Raw genomic sequence first — 20,803 nt, forward strand, 5'->3', positions numbered from 1 at the left:
TTATAAGGAATTTTGGAAGTCTGGCTAGAGCTCCTGCTTAACGCTTCCTTTCAGATGCCATCTTTCCGCCTGACGTGTTCTGTTTCCTCCTACACCCTATTAGCCCCTTTATCATCACAATAACTAACTGCCCATCCCCTTCCCGCAAGGGATCTGTTTTCAGGTCCCTCCTCCCTTTCCCCACGTCCCATCTTGGGAGCAATCACATTGAAATGCAACAATCCCCATGTCTACATTCATCTCACTCATTTTCCTCATGGCACTCCCCTTCCCAACCATATAAGTACATAAGTAATGCCACACTGGGAAAAGACCATCGAGCCACAGCATCCTCTCCACAACAGCAGCCAATCCAGGCCAAGGGCACCTGGCAAGCTTCCCAAACGTACAAACATTCTATACATGTTATTCCTGGAATTGTGGATTTTTCCCAAGTCCATTTAGTAGCGGTTTATGGACTTGTCCTTTAGGAAACCGTCCAACCCCTTTTTAAACTCTGCTAAGCTAACTGCCTTCACCACTTTCTCCGGCAACGAATTCCAGAGTTTAATTATACGTTGGGTGAAGAAAAATTTTCTCCGATTTGTTTTAAATTTACTACACTGTAGTTTCATCGCATGCCCCCTAGTCCTAGTATTTTTGGAAAGCATGAACAGACGCTTCACATCCACCTGTTCCACTCTACTCATTATTTTATATACCTCTATCATGTCTCCCCTCAGCCGTCTCTTCTCCAAGCTGAATAGCCCTAGCCTCCTTAATCTTTCTTCATAGGGAAGTCATCCCATCCCCACTATCATTTTAGTCGCCCTTCTCTGCACCTTTTCCAATTCTATATCTTTCTTGAGATGCGGCGACCAGAATTGAACACAATACTCAAGGTGCGGTCGCACCATGGAGCGATATAATGGCATTAAAACATCCTCACACCTGTTTTCCATACCTTTCCTAATAATACCCAACATTCTATTCGCTTTCCTAGCTGCAGCAGCACACTGAGCAGAAGGTTTCAGTGTATTATCGACGACGACACCCAGCTCCCTTTCTTGGTCCGTAACTCCTAACGTGGAACCTTGCATGACGTAGCTCCCCCATTCTTCTTTCAAGCACCCCTTCAGCCACGCTCCCCTATATTAGCATCATTCACATTCACTCTTCTTTCAAGCACCCCTTCAGCCACGCTCCCCTATATTAGCATCATTCACATTCACTCTTCATTCACATTTCTCATTGGTAATGACTTTGGTGCCTTTTTCCAGTTAGGTTCCTTAATGTCACTCAACTTAAGATGTTTAACAGTCACCTTAAACAAGATATGTAACGTAAGCCCCAGCACCTTCTCATCCCTGGTTGCCCATGAGTAATTGTGAACTCATTAAAGTTTCATGACTGTTCTTTTCTCACTGCTGTTATTTTCGCAGTTGTAAAGCTTAATCTGCTAGGCTCCTCTCTTGAGCTAAACATTCATTCAGGCAGTTGCTAATCCCAGACATCGTCTTTTTCTAGATTTTGAAGTTAATGTACTGACTGTAAAACCTCTGCATTTTGTAGAACACACAGAGCTCATTGCCCAGTTCGTGTGAATGTCCATTCAAACCTTTCTGACATTTCCTGCAAAATGGTGTAATGCTCCTTCACAGCTCCCTAATGGGCTGTGTCCAAGTGACTAGCTTTATAATACAGGCTCCTTTCACCTTCCTCTGGAGATCCCAACAGACAAGGGCGAGCAACAACAAAATATCACTATGGTCTCCCCAAGTCCCCAATGTTGCTAATGGGGCAAACCAAATCAGTAGGACACATATCTGAACAAACCATCATTCCCATTTCAGCCTCTTGATTTATTTCTTCATTCAGGGTGTTTTAAAACTTAACTTGGGCATTTAAGCATATTGTTAACTTCTGCACACTCACTGTTCAGGTGTTCCAAAAAGAACTGCTTGGAGCGTGATAAACACTTGAGAGTTACCGTGCTGCATCACCTTTAATTTTGTTGGTTACATAAGTTTGAATTTCACCTTTTCTTCATAAAGGCTCAAACATATAACTCCTGTCTAAGGGGCAGAGGCCTTTGTAGAGTAATCTTGAAAACATAAAACAGCCTTACTGTTAGTATAGGGTTTTCCTTCTAGGGGGGCATTACCAAGATGGCGGCAGTGTGAGCACGTTCTGTGAAACTGATCCTTACCGCTCGAGTGAGACAGGATTCCTCAATTCTACGATGCCGCATACACTACTACTACTACTTGACATTTCTATAGCGCTACTAGGGTTACGCAGCGCTGTACAATTTAACAAAAAAGGGGCAGTCCCTGTTCAAAGGAGCTTACAATCTAAAGGACGAAATGACAAGTTGGGGTAGTCTAGATTTCTTGAGTAGTGGTTAGGTGCCAAAGGCGACATTGAAGAGATGGGCTTTTAGCAGGGATTTGAAGATGGGAAGGGGAAGCGTAAAGGAGCTGTGAGGCTTCCAACGCCACCCGCAGCTGCTTCTTCCCCACTCCAGGGCCGCATGGAGCGTTTCCTTATGCGCCCGTCTCAGAGTGGAGAGACAGGGTCGCCTGCTGCAGGGGCATCCGGTGGAGCGGAACCCCTGCTGGGCTTAGAAACATCTTTATCCCTGATTCTAAATGCCCTCAGTGTCTGGCCTCAGCGATGGTGAGGGGAGCAGGCACCCAAGAACCCATAATGGGGAATAAGGGGAGGACCCCTGCCACGGGAAAGTAGGTGGGAGAGAGAGGTCCTTATGACTAAAGGATCCTGAATAGCTCCGGAGGTAAATCTAGAGAGGATCTGGCTTAAACTGAGTAAAATGGATTCAACTCCAAAACGCTTCAGAAAAGGTAAATACTTTATCTGTGAAGTTTGAGGGCATGGCAAAAAATTTAGAAATGGTTAAAGACAACGACACAAGTAAGATTTAAAAAAAGATATGGATCAATTGCAAGAATTTAAAGTGACGGTGATAAAAGATAATCTGGCAATGCATAGAAAAATTGAACAGATGGAGAACTTCAATAGAAGGTTAAACCTTCGTATATTGAATTTTCCTAAAATCCCTGGCAAGACACCTATTGAGTTGTTTAAAAATACTTGCAAGAAATTTTGAAAATGCCTCAAGAACTTATTCCTCCAATAAATAAAATTTACTATCTTCCAATAAGTCCAGGTGGAAAAGAAGGAAAGAAAGAAGGTGTTTGTGCGGATGGTATAGACTTTAACAATCTGTTGGAAATTTTGGAACAATCTATTGAAATAGTCCCAGAAAGAGCCACCCTTTTGGTTTCCCTGGTGTTAGAACAGGATCTCAATGCAATATTAAAACTATACTTTAAATTTTCGAACGTTCCTTTTTATGGAACAAAATTATGGATATTCCCGGACGTTACTAAAGTAACTCAGGAACATAGAAAATTATTTTTGGCATTGAAACAGGATGTTCTTAAGTTAGGTGGCTCATTTTTGTTAGTATATCCTTGCAAATGCCTAGTCAGGTTTAGTGGGATAAAGTATGTATTTTATGACTCAGAACAGCTGAAATTCTTTCTGGATATGAAACAACTTAATGTAGAATTGGATAAATGATGATTGACGAATTGCACACATAAACCGCATTATGCTTATATTTTGTTAATTTACCTTTAACGCCACTAAATTGTCCCTCTAGTTGAGGTCTAAGAAAGCATGTATAATTTTTTCTTCTTGCTTATTTCTTTAACATTTATATTATGCTGTTTTTCTGTAACAAGTGTTATACTTGTAAGAAATTGGGAAATTTTATAAATAAAATAAAAAAAAGTATAGGGTTTTTCTGTTTCTCAGCGCCTAAAGAATTTCCATCTTACACATAAAGTTTTGAAGTTTCAGGGCTGCGAAGGTTCGCCACTGGGGCTCAACATGGTGTACCCTATCTATATAGAGCAGGGGTTCTCAACCCAGTCCTCAGGACACACCTAGCCAGTTAGGTTTTCAGGATACCCACAATGAATGTGCATGAGGTAATTTGCATACCAAGGAGGCAGTGCATGCAAATTTATCTCATGCATATTCTTTGTGGGTAGCCTGAAATCCTGACTGGCTAGGTGTGTCCCAGAGACTGGGCTGAGAACCCTGATATGGTGACCTGGCCTGTCTTTCTAGCTGCAAGCTCTTAACTCCCCACATCTCCAGGAAACCTTAAAGCTCTGGCTCAGTCACCTACTCTCATATGCCAAATAATTGCAAGTTGCGTTTTGTGGGGTTATCAAGCTCTAGTTTTTCTTCTAGATGGGTTATCTGCATGGTCACTTGAACCTGGTCTTCCTCTGCCTCTCTGACAGCTTCCTCTATTTTGGTCAAAGAGATCTGGTAGACCTCTATCTTCATATAGACCCCATCAAGTCAGTGTTGCATGGTTTCTAATAATCAGCTAGCCTGGAACTTTTAAAGGCTTTTTCTATCACCCTGTGATTGCCATGGCCCATGTAGATTCTACTGCCAATGGAGAAAGGCTGCTGTTCTCCGCCATCTTGCTTTCCAACTTGCACCCCTTCTCTTGGTCTTTCTAAAGCAATTTGGTTGACATAACTTGCCACTTTGATATTTTGGCTGATATTCCCATGTACTTTCCAGTGACTTTTGTTGTGTATGTATGTGTGTGTGTGTGTGGGGGGGGGGGGGGGGTTGCATTATTGCCTCCAGGGTGTTGGGAAGGCTATACACGCCAAAGAACAGGAAACTTCACCACATGATCTAGAGGGTGCAAATAGTTTTTATAACAGTAATGTTTTTCATTCACTGTTAGTACAGTGCTCTTGTGCTATCTTAGATGAGAAAACCCCTTAATCTGAAGGTGTCTGGAATGTGTTCCATTGCAGTGTCAAATTTTTTTTTACAATGCATCTGAGCCAAAAATGTGCTGAACTGATAAACTGCTTTCATAAATCTTTCAAATTGCTGACATATATGAGATTACCCAGTATTTGTGTGTGCCTAGGCGTCTATTTTGTTAATAGTTGAGTAATGTAGTAGAATTTTTGCATTTGTTCAGGGGTTACAGGAAAATAGTACTTTTATTCAGGTTAGGAAAACATTTGACCCAGATGGAGGTGAGTGAGGCAAAGAAAGCCATCAGTGTGGTTCACTCCAGTGTGCATTCAGTTCTCTGCAGCAATATGTTTGACTCCTATTCATATCTCTGGGTGGGGATTCTGCTTTGCAGGAAGCTCTGTCTGCCTCAGAACACATCTGGTTTTCCTGCTGATGCTTCTCCCCCTAGTCCTTCAAAAGACAATGTGAATTCCTTATCTCCTCCCCAGGTAAGTGGTGAATTTTCAAGGCCACAAGTTATAGCAATAGACCTAAAATAAATAAGCTCAGATCGAGAGCATTCTATGTAGTACTGCTACCTTAAAATAACAAAGCAAACTTAATTCTCCAAGGTAGTAATTTAGCAGGATTTTTCATTTTGGGATTTGGTTTTTTAAAATCTGGCTTTCTGCCTTTTGAACAAATACTGGGAAGGTGTTGGAGAAGTCAAAGAAAATTAACTCATCATTTTCTGTTTCAATTAAGGTAATGCCAAAATAAGATTTCAAATGAAAGTTAGGCATATCTTTGCCCCATATTCCCAGCAGATATTATGCTGGGGCTGGCTTCCCATATTTTTGCAAGCCTAAGTTTATGAAAAAAAGTTGTGCTCCTTACCTCCTATGTGTAAAAATATAAAATAAATGTAAAATTAAAATATCACACTGCTTTTATTTTGTCAATACTGAATTGTCATTGTTCAGGTTATTTTTCCCAAGTATTTAGCCCCCCCCCCCCCCCCACCCCCCATTTATAAAGCCACGCCAGTGGCTGGCAGTGCGCTAATGCCGACACAGCCCATTGAATGAACTGTGTTGGTATTGCTGCATGGCAGCTTGCTAGCATGGCTTTGTAAACGGGGACCTTAGCTTTTTCGTAAATACTTTTGTTCATTTGAATTTTACATAGATTTTTCAAGATAACCTAGATTGACTATGCAGTTTTCACCTCTTTATTTTTATAATTTTTTGTAATTTTACCCATGCTAGTTCAGTGCATCATGGTCCTTATCACCCCCTTTCATCAGGATTGTTGCTGATTACTGAGAGTGGGAAAGATTATAACTTGGTTCCCTTAAACTGCACCTGGAGACCAGGAAATCTGATAACCAGAGCATTTACTTACATTTATATTTTATATTGGGTGATGTTGAGGTTTCCCAGATTTTCCGCAGTAAAATGTACCCAGTGTTCTGCCTGCTACCCAAAACCTTAATTTTCTGGCAAAAGAAGCAGTAATCTAAAGCTGACAGGTAAATTTTAGATTTATTACATCAGTTGACCTGGATGGCTGTATAGGGCTAGATTCTATAAATCATACCTAAAAAAATCGGTGGCAAAAAAAAAATGCCTTGGTGCACTTTATAGAATACATCTAAATTTCAGAGTGGTTTATAGAATACGCCTAGTGCAGTGGTTCTCAAACCTGGTCCTGGAGGCACCCCAGCCAGTCAGGTTTTCAGGATATCCACAATGAATATTCATGAGAGAGATTTGCACTGCCTCCACTACAAGGTTTGGGAACCACTGGCCTAGTGCATGTCTGCAACTAAATTTAGTCGCAGGCACTTACACCAAGTAAAACTTGGTGTAAATGTTGATGCCTAAATTTGGCACGGATTCTATATGTATTCTATAACGCATATAGCTGTCTGTTCGTCTGTCCAATTTAGATTGTAAACTCTGTTGAGCAGGGACTGTCTTTTCATGTTAATTTGTACAGCGCTGCGTAAGTCTAGTAGCGCTATAGAAATGTTTAATAGTAGTAGTAGTAGTAGTAGAATCTCCCCTCCATGGCCATGCCCCCTTTTCAGCTATGTGCCTTAGAATTTACACACATCACTTAACAGAATGCGCTTACCGTTGTGTTTAAATTCTAATTAATGCCAATTGTCAGTTGTTTAAGTGGCGATTATTGGAGATTAGCTTATTAGCTAATTAAGTTGCATGCACAAATCTAGAATACGACTGGATTTGGTGTATAGAACCTGGGGATAGCCTTTATCTGCTGTTAACTTTCTCTGTTTGCATATTTGTACACAATTACCAAGAATTGTTTTCTGTATAAAATAGTGTGTGGATCTCATTTCCTGTGTCACAGGGCCATCTAGTGTTTATAAAATTACCTTTTTTTGAAATTGCTATATAGTAAACTTAATAGTAAGACTTGCCTATTTTTTTTCTCTGCTTTCAGAAACGACCCCAGCCTGTGGAATTTATTGATCCACTAGCTAATAAAAAACCTAGAATTTCTCATTTTACAAACAGAACTCAAATCACTTTCAATGGGAAACTGAACTTAAATGGGAAGGAGGCCTCTGTCCCTCCTCCAGCTGTACAGACTGCTGTGACTGACTCGGTCAATTCTAGCTCCCACTTACCAGTGTTGGACACCCTGAGACCTTGTGACCCACTATCAGACGTTAGCAACAACTCCAGCCACAATGGTAGAGACTGTGAGAGCCAGGAGGCCATAGAGAGGCCAAGTCATCCTGTGCCAAAAAAAGGTCCCCAAGTGACTGAGCAGAACTGTAGCTCACTCTGTGGAAAACCAAAAAAAAAATCCAAAAAGCACAAAGAAAAAGAGAAAACCAAGGAAAGGAGAAATGAGGTGATGCATAAGGAAGAGAAACGAAACTGTGAATTAATCAAGAATTCGGTCTTAAGTAACAGTGCTCCACAGGATGCCAAAGGTATGTATGATTACAATTGGGGTACAGTACTGGAATTCAGAGGAGGTAGCAGCAACATATTCTGTGAAATATCTAAATCTGTTGAGGTCTTCTGTTGTGTGTTTGCATTACTGCTCAAATAAAAAAAATTGGTACCTGGCAAATGCAGCAGCACTGCATCTAGGGGAATATCTAGCAGAAGAGACAGAAAACAAAAGTGATAGAAGAGGAAAACCTTTCCCATTCAGTTTTCATTTCATTACAGTAGAGATTGAGTATCAGGCCTGCCATCACTTGTTCCAAGAGTGCTGTGTACCTTTTTTTTTTATTTTAATGATTAGTTTATCTAAACAAACTCAATCCCTAATTCCAATAAGAGATGTTCTGTTCTATTGTTAAAAGTAAACATGCATGCATATTATCCCCCCTTTCCATAGTATCCTATTAGACCAGTCCAGACCAATGGATTGTCTGTCTTTCAGCGGATGGAGACAAATGAAAATAGTTCTCAAGAGATTCGGCCCTTAAGTGTTCCGTATTTCTCTGTTTCCCAAGCAGATGGATGATGAGCTAACTGACCTGATGTCTAGCTGGTTTCATTTGTGCTTTAACTACCTTCTACCTTTTTGAGGTTTTGTGCTCCTGAGCCAGTTTTATGCTGAGTCTCAGTTGACTTGAGAGCACCTGTTTGGCTTGTGTTCTCCTGAACCAGTTTCTCAACTGTGTTTCATAAGAACATAAGTAGTCATACTGGGTAAGCCCAATGGTCCATCTAGCCTAGTATCCTGTTTCCAACAGTGGCCAAGCCAGGTCACAAGTACCTGGCAGAAACCCAAATCGTGGCAACATTCCATGCTACAAATCCCAGGGCAAGCAGTTGCTTCCCTATGTCTCTCAGTAGCAGACTATGGACTTTTCCTCCAGGAACTTGTCCAAACCTTTTTTTAAACACAGGCTAACCGCCGTTATCACATCCTCTAGCAAAGAGTTCCAAAGCTTAACTATTCATTGAGTGAAAAAATGTTTCCTCCTATTTGTTTTAAAAGTATTTCCATATAACTTCCTTCAGTGTCCCCTAGTCTTTGTACTTTGGAACAGGTAAAAAATTGATTTACTTCTACTCGTTCTACACCACTCAGGATTTTGTAGACCTCAATCATATCTCTCCTCATCCGTCTCTCTTCCAAGCTGAAGAGCCCTAACCTCTTTAGCCTTTCCTCGTACGAGAGGAGTTCCATCCCTCTTATGATTTTGGTCACTCTTCTTTGAACCTTTTTTGAGTCCACTATATCTTTTTTTTTTTTTTTCTTTTTTTCCTGAGATCCGTCCAGAGCTGAATGCAATACTCAAGATGCATTCGCACCATGGAATGATAGAGGCATCATAATATTTTCGGTCTTATTCACTATCCCTTTCCTAATAATTGCTAGCATCCCATTTGCTTTTTTGGCTGCTGACGCACACTGAGCAGAAGATTTCAGAGTATTATCTACAAAGACACCTAGATCTGAAGAGTGCTGACCCCCAAGGTGGACCCTAGCACCAAGTAACTTACATGATTCAGATTATTCTTCCCTATGTGTATCACCTTGCATTTGTGATAAACAAAAAGCAGACACAAAGTCCAAACAGATTCTTCCTTGTCACTTGCAGCAGATGAATCCAGGAACTAGTGGGTTAAGTCCGCCTACCAGCAGGTGGAGATAGAGATAAACTAAAGGCAGTAATGCCAGACGGCCAGCTCCTTCCTCAGTTAGTATGTCTCTATCTCAGCAGGTGGTGGACGGCTTTTCTCCAGCTCCTGGGCCCAAGGCCTCTGAGGGTGCTCCTGGGCCGGAGGCCAGTTTGAGCCGGGGGTGGCGGACTGGTCGTGTCCCCTTTGGCAGCATACTGAGTTGCTGGGTCCCTGCTGCACCTCAAATTCCCTCTGATCAGGCTTTTGCTGTTCCTTTCCTTCCCTGTTTCTGCCTCCTCACAGAAAAAAAAAAAAAAAAACCACAGAATTTATTTAAAAGAGAAATAGAGAAGCACAGACAAATATGTTTTTTCCTGAGAGCAGGTTTGTGTTACTGCTGTCCGAGTCCTGTTTTCTGTTGCCTGCCTTGAAGTGGAGTCGGAGAGTTTTTTTCTTCGGCTCAGCGGTCAGTTCCCATGCTTTCCCGGTCCGGAGTAAGTCCTGCTGGGTTCCTGTTCAGGAGCGGGCGATGGCAGCGGAGGCGGTAAAACGCTGTTCCCGATGTGGGAAACGGCATTCGGCGGTGGGCCTTTGCAGCGCGGGGTGCGCTGATTTGGTGGGACTCGACAGAGTGTTCCCCCCCCCCCCCCCCCCCCGAGCGTGCTCTCCCGCCTGGAGACTGGCGATTCTCGTGCCATTTTGCGATCGGTTGCGGAGCTGGCTCCGGTAGCGGTTTTGGGCAAAGCTTCTCCGCTGGTAGGGGAGTCGGGGGGGGGGGGGGGGGCCGTCAGGGACTGTGGGCGGTACTGCCGGTGCCATGGCTGCGACCTCCTCCGTTGCAGGGGAGGGGTTTTCGCCAGAGTTTATTTTGCTACTCCATCAGGCGTTTTTATTGAAAAGGGCCTTGCCCCCCCCCCCCCCCCAACGCGGCTGCTACAGCTTCGGCCTTTGATCCTCTCAGGGGGGGTCTGGGGGTAACCAAGAGATTTTGGGTTTTTCCCCAGAGGCTTTCTCCTCCCTTAAAATACCTAGGCTTTTTGGGGGGTCTGAGGAGGGGTCCTGCATACAGTCGCCTGCATCTCCCTCCGTGGTGGCTCTCTCGGAGCAGACGGGGTTAGAGGACGTGGAGGACTCTTCCGCCGCGAAGATTTTCCATAAGGAGGAGTTGTCCTCTCAGGCGCTGGAAGCCCTGAATATAGAGGACCCTGAGGTTGCGGCTTCTCAGGCAGTGAACCACAAGATGGCTAGTACCAGACGACCTTCTAAGGCCTTTCCGGTACATGAAGCTATTGAAGTGTTGATTTCGGCCCAGTGGGCGGATCCGGATGGGGGGCTAAAAGTAGCCAGGGTTATGGCCAGGCTGTATCCAGTTTCAGCGGACCATTTAGAGCAGTTTGCTCTACCTAGCGTGGATGCCCTGGTGACAGCGGTCACTAAGAAGACTACTCTTCCAGGCCAGTACGGTCTAACCCGTTCCATCAGGGGAAGAAGGGCTGGGATTCTATTCCAGGTACTTCCTTGTGCAAAAGAAAACAGGGGGGATGTGTCCCATCCTAGACCTAAGGGCCCTGGACAAATTTCTAGTCCAGAATGATTTCCCTGGGCACCCTTCTTCTTATGATTCAAGAGAACGATTGGCTATGCTCTCTGGACTTAAAGGATGCTTACACACGCATCTCTATACTTCCAGCCCACAGGAGGTATCTTCGATATCGGATAGGAACACAGCACTTTCAGTACCTTGTACTGCCCTTTGGTCTGGTGTCTGCACCCAGAGTGTTCACAAAGTGCCTAGCGGTAGTCGCAGCATCGCTAGGCAGACTGGGAGTGCATGTGTTCCCTTATCTTGACAATTGGCTGGTGAAGAGCACCTCAGAGGCAGGTGCTCTATAATCCATGCAAATGACTATTCAAGTGCTAGAGCTACTGGGGTTCGTGATAAATTATTCCAAGTCCCATCTCGCCCCAGTTCAAAAATTGGAATTCATTGGAGCTGTGTTGAACACAAAGACAGCTCATGCTTATCTTCCCGAGGCAAGGGCAGACAACCTCCTGTCCCTAGTGTCCATAGTGTGAGCCTCTCAACAGATCACGGCTCGGCAGATGTTGAGACTCCTGGGGCACATGGCCTTCACAGTTCATGTAACTCCCATGGCACGTCTACACATGAGACCAGCTCAGTGGACCCTAGCTTTCCAGTGGAGGAGTGGCCTAGTGGTTAGGGTGGTGGCCTTTGGTCCTGGGGAACTGAGGAACTGAGTTCGATTCCCACTTCAGGCACAGGCTGCTCCTTGTGACTCTGGGCAAGTCACTTAACCCTCCATTGCCCCATGTAAGCCGAATTGAGCCTGCCATGAGTGGGAAAGCGCGGGGTACAAATGTAACAAAAAAAATAAATAAGCTGCAGGGGATCTAGAGGATGTGAGCCAACTGTCCATCGACTTTCGGAATTCCCTTCAGTGGTGGACGATTCGGTCCAGTTTGACGCCCATTCCGAAGTCCTCAACCACAAAAAGTGCTGACGACGGATGCATCCCTCTTGGGGTGGGGGGCTCATGTAGATGGGCTTTGCATTCAAAGAGCTTGGTCCTTTCAGGAAAAAGGTCTTCAGATCAACCTCCTGGAATTGCGAGCGATCTGGAACGCTCTGAAGGCTTTCAGAGATCGGCTGTCCAACCAAATCATTTTGATTTAGACAGGCAATCAGGTTGCCATGTTCTACACCAACAAGCAGGGGGGCACCGGATCTCGTCCTCTGTCAGGAAGCCGTCCAGATGTGGCTTTGGGCATGCCGTCACAGCATGTTTTTTTCAAGCCAGTTATCTGGCAGGCGTAAATAGCAGTCTGGCCAACAGATTGAGCAGGATAATGCAACCTCACGAGTGGTCACTGAACATGGGCATAGTCCGCAAGATCTTCTGAGCATGGAGCACCCTCTCGGTGGATCTTTTTGCTACTCAGATCAATCACAAGGTCCCTCAGTTCTGTTCCAGGCTTCAGGCCCACGACAGACTAGCGTCAGATGCGTTTCTCCTACATTGAGGGGCAGGCCTTCTGTATGCGTATGCTCCCATACCTCTAGTAGGGAAGACTTTGCTGAAACTCAAGCAAGACTGCGGAACCATGATCCTGATTGCACCCTTCTGGCCGCGGCAGATTTGGTTCCCTCTTCTTCTGGAGTTGTTCTCCGAGGAACCGTGGAGATTGGAATGTTTTCCAACCCTCATCACCCAGAATGAGGGGTCGCTTCTACATCCCAACCTCTAGTCTCTGGCTCTCACGGCCTGGATGTTGAGAGCTTAGAATTCGCCTCCTTGGGTCTATCAGAGGGTGTCTCCCGAGGCTTGCTTCCAGAAAAGATTCCACAAAGAGGTGTTATTCTTGCAAATGGAAGAGGTTTGCCGTCTGGTGTGACAGCAAGGCCCTAGATCCTCTTTCTTGTCCTGCACAGACCCTGCTTGAATACCTTCTACACTTATCAGAGTCTGGCCTCAAAACCAACTCAGTAAGGGTTCATCTTAGTGCGATTAGTGCCTATCATCGCTGTGTAGAGGGTAAGCCTATCTCTGGACAGCCTTTAGTTGTTCGCTTCATGAGAGGTTTGCTTTTGTCAAAGCCCCCTGTCAAACCTCCACCAGTGTCATGGGGTCTCATCGTCGTTCTCACCCAGCTGATGAAAGCTCCTTTTGAGCCACTGAATTCCTGCCATCTGAAGTATTTGATCTGGAAGGTCACTTTCTTGGTGGCTGTTACTTCAGCTCGTAGGGTCAGTGAGCTTCAGGCCCTGGTAGTGCATGCACCTTATATCAAGTTTCATCACAACAGAGTAGTCCTCTGCACGCACCCTAAGTTTCTGCCAAAGGTGGTGTTGGAGTTCCATCTGAACCAGTCTGTTGTCTTGCCAACATTCTTTCCCCATCCTCATACCCGCCCTGGCGAAAGCAGTTTGCATACTTTGGACTGCATTGGCCTTTTACGTGGCGCGGACAAAGCCCTTCAGATAGTCCGCACAGTTGTCTCTTTCGATCCCAACAGGAGGGGAGTCGCCGTCGGAAAACGTACAAACTCCAGTTGACTAGCAGATTGCATTTCCTTTACTTATGCCCAAGCTGGGCTGACTCTTGAGGGCCATGTTAGAGCCGTGGCTGCATCAGTGGCTCATTTGAAGTCAGCTTCCATTGAAGAGATTTGCAAGGCTGCAACGTGGTCATCAGTCCACACATTCACATCTCACTACTGCCTTCAGCAGGATACCCAACGCGACAGTCGGTTTGGGCAGTCAGTGCTGCAAAATCTGTTCGGGGTTTAGAATCCAACTCCACCCCCCTAGACCCATCTTTGTTCTGTTCCAGGCTGCTCTCTGTTAGTTGTTTATGGTTTCAGGTCAGTCTGTTATGTTCTCACCGTTGCGAGACCAAATTGACCAATGTTCATTGTTTTGATTGAGCCTGGTTGCTAGGGATACCCCACATGTGAGAACAAGCAGCCTGCTTGTCCTCAGAGAAAGCAAAGATATTTACCTGTAGTAGATATTCTCCGAGAACAGCAGGCTGATTGTTCTCACAAACCTGCCCACCTCCCCTTTGGAGTTATTTATTTCTTTATATGCTTTTTGATTTAGCTGACGAGACGTGCTCATGTGACGGGCGGGAAATCAGTCCGCGCATGTGTGGTGCACGCACGCCAGAAGACTGGCAAAACTTTGTATTTTGCTTGCAAAATGCTGATTCCTGGGCCAACATGGGCGTCGACCCACACGTAAGATCAATCAGCCTGCTGTCCTCGGAGAATACCTGCTACAGGTAAGTATCTTCGCTATATACTGGAACATTCTGCTTGTAGTTCATTTGTATATCCATTCTCATATCAGCTGTATATTGTGCCTTATGTAGCCTTATTCTTCACAGCATAAGATCTCCTATCTATGTGTCTGTGCTGGAAATTAGACTGTTTATCTTGGCCTGGGACCTCGGCTGTATTTCCCACAGGAATCTATTCTCTGTTTTCTGATATTATGAAGTTACCTATAGTTTTACCCAGAAAATAATCTGTTTCAGTAAGGGAAAAGGGATTCTTTATTTTTCCTTTATTTTCTGTTCTAGAGACATTTCCTACTCGTTTAAAAAAAATATATATGGACTTCCGGTAGAGCTGCCGGCCAAGATGGCCGCTGCACAGTGAGCTCCCGAAGGCGACGATCGGGGATCCCACAAGACAAAGTACTTCCACCCCCAGAAAACAGCGGAGACGCTGTACCCCGGCCAAAGAATGACCCTACTATACGATTGAGAGCCTTGGAACCCGAATCGCAGAGACAGAGAGGGGAAATTTGGCGATCCCACGCTCGGCCGCACCCGCGTGGAGCCACAATCGGCGGTAACCAGCGAGGAAACCAGGAGAGAGGCACGCCAAAGGCCCATTGTGGGAGGTGGATCGGAAAAACAAACGAAAACAACAAAGGTACAAAAACTTTATTTGTGGGATCCAGAATGGGCGAATGGAGCCGGAGGCGCGAGTAGCTGGATGGAGGGTGTGGTGGAGCGCGGCTGAGAGAACGGGACACGCGAAGTAGGGGGCAATGCAGCACATTTGTTTAAGCGACTGATGGTTGAAAGAGAGGCATGCGAAGATAAGCACGAAGGTTTCAACTTTAGCATCTGCAAATGACCACAAATGCACTCAACAAATAAAGAAGAATTGGAGAACATGAAGAGGCACAACATTTGCACAGGCAGAGATTTGTAAAAGTGCAGAGACTCGGACATTATAAGATTGGACATCAGAGAACAAATAAGGCAGTTCCACAGACGTAGGACTGAGCGACCATAAAACGGTGCTCAGTACACTACAAATAAATTGACTGTTCAGCCTATAGCAGCAGATAACTGAGAACTAGGACCAAGTACAAGGGGAAAAAAGGAAGAAAATTTTTATTTATTTTTTTTTCTCTGATCTGATTCTAGCTGACCTTAGCACATTGTATGGCGACCAGAGGATCCAGGAAAGAGTTGGACAAGAATAAGAGTGGGAGTATAAAGATGGCGGAGAAAAATTCTCCGCCATCACCATCGGTGAGCTCTGTTTGGGCCTCTGAAATTGTCACAGAGGTAAAAATGGCGGTGGAGGAAACCATGAACCACAAGCTACAGCAAATAATTGACAAGCTGGATGGAATGGACCAAAGGATCACAACCTTTACTAACGAGTTTCAGGAGGTCCAACAGAGACTGGGGGTCGTGGAAACCTCCTCAAAAGAAGCTACAAAGTCCATTGAACATCTCCAAAAAAAGGTTTCAACAATAGAAGATAAAGTGGATGACTTGGAGAACCGTTCTCGGAGGAATAATCTACGACTAGTAGGAATACCAGAATCAATACAGGACGCGGAACTGAGAGATTTCTTGGAGCCCTGGCTTGCCAAGTTGTTGTCTAATCATAGTACGACGGGGCCACTCAAGATAGAACGAGCACATTGCCTGGGCCCAAGGAAAGAGACTAACATGCGGCCAAGAGTGGTCATAATGAGACTGCTCCACTACCAGCATAAGATGGAGGTGTTAGCAGCTCTGCGGAAAGGGGGAAAGCTGGAGGTAGAGGGACATAAGATACAATGCTTTCAAGACTATTCTACCAAAGTCTCCCTCCAACGCAAGCAATTCGCGCAAGTTTGTGGACTATTACATAAAAAGCAGATACAGTTCAGCTTACCGTACTACCTGTCTAAATTAAGAATCCAACATAATGGAACAGTGCGGTACTACGACACAATAGAAACCGCTCAAGCTTTCGTGGACCGGCTGGAAGAAGACAGACCCAGCACGTCTAGAACTACATGAACAGTTCAGAAGCCGGCGAAAGAGAGATTCAAGCAATAGACGGTGGAGGAGCAGTGAAGATGTGAAGGCTCGTGCTTGTTTGCAGCTGAGTTTACAGTTATGCAGATGTTGATGATGTTTGTGAAGTTTGTAGGGTGGAAGGGGGATGGGGATAAAGAACACATATATTGTTGGTAAGAATGGGATCCCGGATCGAGGCACGGAAGTAGGGCACCCTCGGGGGGCTGTTAAGAGTATGGGGATGCTGGGAAGAAAAGGGGAAGGTGGGGGGAGGGGTAAAGGGGGGTACATTGAGGAGTAGGAACTTCATGGTCACGGGGGTACAGGAGAATACAGGTAAAACATTGAGTCACAAGAAGCATATATACATGTAGCATTCTGATTAGCTACAGGTGGGGGGGGGGTATAGGCTGGGATGCCCTCCCCACTCAATCAGAGAAGATATCAAGGTAATACATTATTTAAATTACGGTAACATGTGATGACCCTTAAAGTAGTGACATGGAATGTGGGAGGTATCTCTTCGCCGATTAAAAGGCAGAAGATAATTCAAGCACTTCATAAGCAACAGGTGTCAATAGCATTACTTCAAGAAACACGTTTAAATGCCAAGGAACATGAGAAATTACGCCGTTGGTGGGTGGGCTCATATTACGAGTCCCCGGCGCAAGCTAAAAAACAGGGGTAATAATTTTAATTAAGAAGGGGGTGCAGATTACCACACATAAAATCATCGCTGATGGAGCGGGAAGATTCGTAATGGTACACCTAACAGTAGAGCGAGAACCAGTAGTTATATGTAATGTGTATGCTCCTAATACATATAACAAGGGGTTTTATAAACAACTCTTGCATCATTTAACAAGTTTTGAGGGAATGCCCTTACTGATTGGAGGAGATTTCAACGAAGTGGGGAATCCTAAATTGGATAGATCACAGGGAGAGAAAAAGGGAACAAGTGCGGACTCCAGAGGAATAGGTGTATTAAGTGAGGTTCTGGACCTGGTAGATGTGTGGCACACCTTGCATCCATTAGAGCGTGACTATACTCACTTGTCTCGTGCACATGCCACCATGTCACGGATTGATTACATATTTATTACTCGTTCCTTATTCACAAAAATTCACGCTGCAGAAATAGGCCCCATTAAAATGTCTGATCATGCAATGGTCATGGTTGTATGGGAACCTGCAGAGGACAATCCGGGATCATTCCAATGGAGATTTCCCATCCGTTTATATAAAGATCAGGGCTTCAGGGAATATATACTCAAAAAATATAAACAGTTCCAAGACACTAATCAGGCGCACATTACAACTCCCATACTCTATTGGGATACAGCCAAAGCAGTACTCAGAGGGGAGATTATCGCATATACAAGTCATCAAAAAAAGGCAAGGGAGAAGGAATTACTTCGTTTAGAGAAAGAAGTAACGTGGATACGACGTGAGTATGGACGACATCATAATGTCGCATTAAAAGCCCAACTTTTAGAACTGCAGCAAACCTTAAATGAGAGGTTACACAATAAGGCCCAACAAAATTATGACTATTATAGATATAAATTATATAAACATGCCAACAGAAGTGGAAAGATGCTGGCTAGGCTGGCAAACCCCTGGCAGGGCCCCTATAAAATAAACACTTTGTACTCACCTAATGGAACTTTAGAAAATAAAGATGCCCAAATAAACAGAATCTTGCAAGAATATTATAGGCAGCTGTACGCTGTCCCGGATCCACACCCGTTGGATAGCAAGATGTATTTGGAGGGACGGGATCTTCCGTGTATAGGGGCACAGAGCCTATGCTAAATGCTCCAATAACTGTGGATGAAGTGTAAGGGGCTATACAAGACGGACCCTTGGGGAAGGCCCCAGGCCCAGATGGGTATAGAGGAGAATTCTACAAGATGTTGAGGGACGAAGTAGTGGAACCAATTACATCAATGTTCAATAATATAGTACAGGAGAAACAAATGCCCAGTTCTTTAAGAACAGCTCAGATTATTGTGATCCCCAAACCTGGGCGGGACCCGCAGAAACCTGAATCTTGTAGGCCAATATCGTTACTCAACTATGAGGCAAAACTGTTTGCCCCAAAGTATTAGCAAATCGATTATCGAGAGTATTGCCAGATACTATTCAGGAGTCACAGGTGGGACGTGTACAGGGCAGAACTATCACTAAAAATGTGAGAAAGATATTGGTAACCTTGGAGGCAGTATCTAAGCAAGTTATACCGTCTATGCTAGTTTTGATGCCGAAAAAGCATTCGACAGGGTGGTATGGGATTTCCTATTTGGAACGTTAGATGCTTATGGCATAAAAGGGTTCTTTCAGGAGGCGATCCGAGCACTTTATTATCTCCCACAAGCCCAGGTGTGGACTAATGGTATCCTGTCCCCTCCTTTTCCAATACATCCGGGTACTAGGCAAGGGTGTCCACTGTCGCCTCTATTGTTTGTTCTAACACTAGACCCATTGATCAGAGATATCCAGCAAACACCTGATATACAAGGAGTCAAGATAGGCGCAGAAACCTTTAAAATAGCAGCTTTCACTGATGATTTATTAGCACATGTGACCCAACCAGAAACATCATTGACAGCACACTTGGAATGTATGGCAGAATATGGTGACTTCTCTGGCTTTAAGCTAAATTTAGAGAAGTCGGAGGTTCTACAGAGGGAGGGGGACCAAGTCAGAGATTGGCAAAGACAGCTCCCATTAAAATGGACTGCGGAGTCATTCAGATATTTAGGAGTGCGCCTAACTATAGATCCCACTAAGCTTTATAAAATCAATATAGAAAAGCTGCTACAGGATACCAGCCGAGCCCTCGAGAGATGGAGCCACTTACCTTTATCTTTAATAGGTAAAATTAATCTATTTAAAATGATCATATTCCCAAGATGGCTTTATATTCTGCAGGTGCTGCCAATACATCTGCTTGGTAAAGATATACGAAAGCTGCACAAGATATGTCGAAGATTCCTGTGGGGGGGGGGGGGGGGGGGGAGAAGTCAAAACTACGTTTTGAATATTTAAGTGATGGATGGGCGCAAGGTGGGCTAGGACTACCCTGTATAAAAAGATACAATCAGGCATGCCTTCTGAGACATCTTAGGGACTGGTTGTTTAATACAAATCAATACACACCGATTAGTTGGGAGCGAACACTATTTGGGCCTTGGCATTTGAATTTCCTTTTGCAAGCTAAAACAAAAAATCTACCACACACTTGTCGTAGCAGTTTACTGCTGCAACCGTTGAGAAGCATTTGGCGCTTCCTTTTGCAGGTGTGGAAACACAACCCCAATGTTAGTGATCAGCTCCCACTGCGAGGGAATGGCGATTTTCTACCGGGATTGGAGAAAGGGATATTTGATAGATGGTCAGAAATGGGGATTACCCTGCTTGAACACTTGGTAAATGAAGAGGGTGGTCTGTATGGTTTCCAGGACTTGCAGCAAAGACTCTCACTAACCAATAAAGATTATTATTCATATAGACAATTACATCATTACTGGCTTAGTTTGGACCAGGCAGCCCTGGGCACGAGGATGGGACAGAGGCTTCGCGACTTCCTGAGGGGGGATGCACATAGGCAGGTGTCAATCTCGAGTTTGCATAGAGCTCTGGTGTCGCTCATTCCCCCACGTACATATGAGACGTTAAAAGAGGCATTGAGCAAAGATTTGAGATATGAGCTGAAAGGCATAAATTTTGCAAAATTGATAAAAGAAATACCAAAGCAAGTAGGTGGGGCAGAGTTGCAGGAGAGTCAATATAGGGTAATCCATAGGGGGTACATAACACAGGTACAAGCGGTACGAACAGGATGGACACCTGATGCCCAATGCCCTAAGTGTTGTAGAGATAGTAATACCTTTATGTGTGCATTTTGGAGATGTGATAGAATAAAATTATTTTGGAGAGCGATGCAGAAATATCTTGAACATCTATTAGGGCAAAGACTGCTCCCTTCCTGGAGAGGAGTGCTTTTGAATAAAAGCGATGCTTATGGGATTTCAGACAATAATATGGAGATATTTCTATGCAAGGCATATGCAGTGGGGAAAAAATGTATATTAAGACATTGGTTGCAGGAAGATCCATCCTCTTTTTGGTATTGGAGAAATAGGCTGCATGAATTAATGCTGTGGGAGGCCAGGGAGGTCTCTGGCAATCCCAAGAAAAGAAAGAGGTTTATAGATATATGGGTTAAGTATTTGCAAAATATCTCCCACAAAGCAAGAAGTGCCATGCAAAATTGGCACGCCCTAGCAAATGGGATGCTCAGCAGAAATGTACTCATGTATAAGACTGGAAATTCCTGTAATAGCCTCTGGAAGGAATAGGTACCATGAAGTAAGAAGTTTAATGTGCAGCTGTTTCTGGGGGGGGGGGGGGGGGAGGGCAGGGGGGGAGAAAATGGAAAAAATTTGATGATGCAGATATTTGCAAAATATCTCCCACAAAGCAAGAAGTGCCATGCAAAATTGGCACGCCCTAGCAAATGGGATGCTCAGCAGAAATGTACTCATGTAT

General features: G+C 44.4%; 1 protein-coding gene across 1 annotated transcript in view; it reads left to right on the forward strand.

Moving 5' to 3' along the window:
• The window catches only part of ELL (elongation factor for RNA polymerase II), a 321,380-nt gene that overhangs the window by 241,615 nt on the left and 58,962 nt on the right, over positions 1-20,803 (forward strand). The window contains exons 7-8 of the mRNA XM_030217262.1: positions 5,201-5,297; positions 7,261-7,759. Of these exons, the coding sequence (XP_030073122.1) occupies positions 5,201-5,297; positions 7,261-7,759 (596 nt within the window). The remainder of the gene's footprint in view (positions 1-5,200; positions 5,298-7,260; positions 7,760-20,803) is intronic.

This window comes from Microcaecilia unicolor, chromosome 11 (genome assembly GCF_901765095.1).
Source record: "Microcaecilia unicolor chromosome 11, aMicUni1.1, whole genome shotgun sequence".
Lineage (NCBI taxonomy): Eukaryota > Metazoa > Chordata > Amphibia > Gymnophiona > Siphonopidae > Microcaecilia > Microcaecilia unicolor.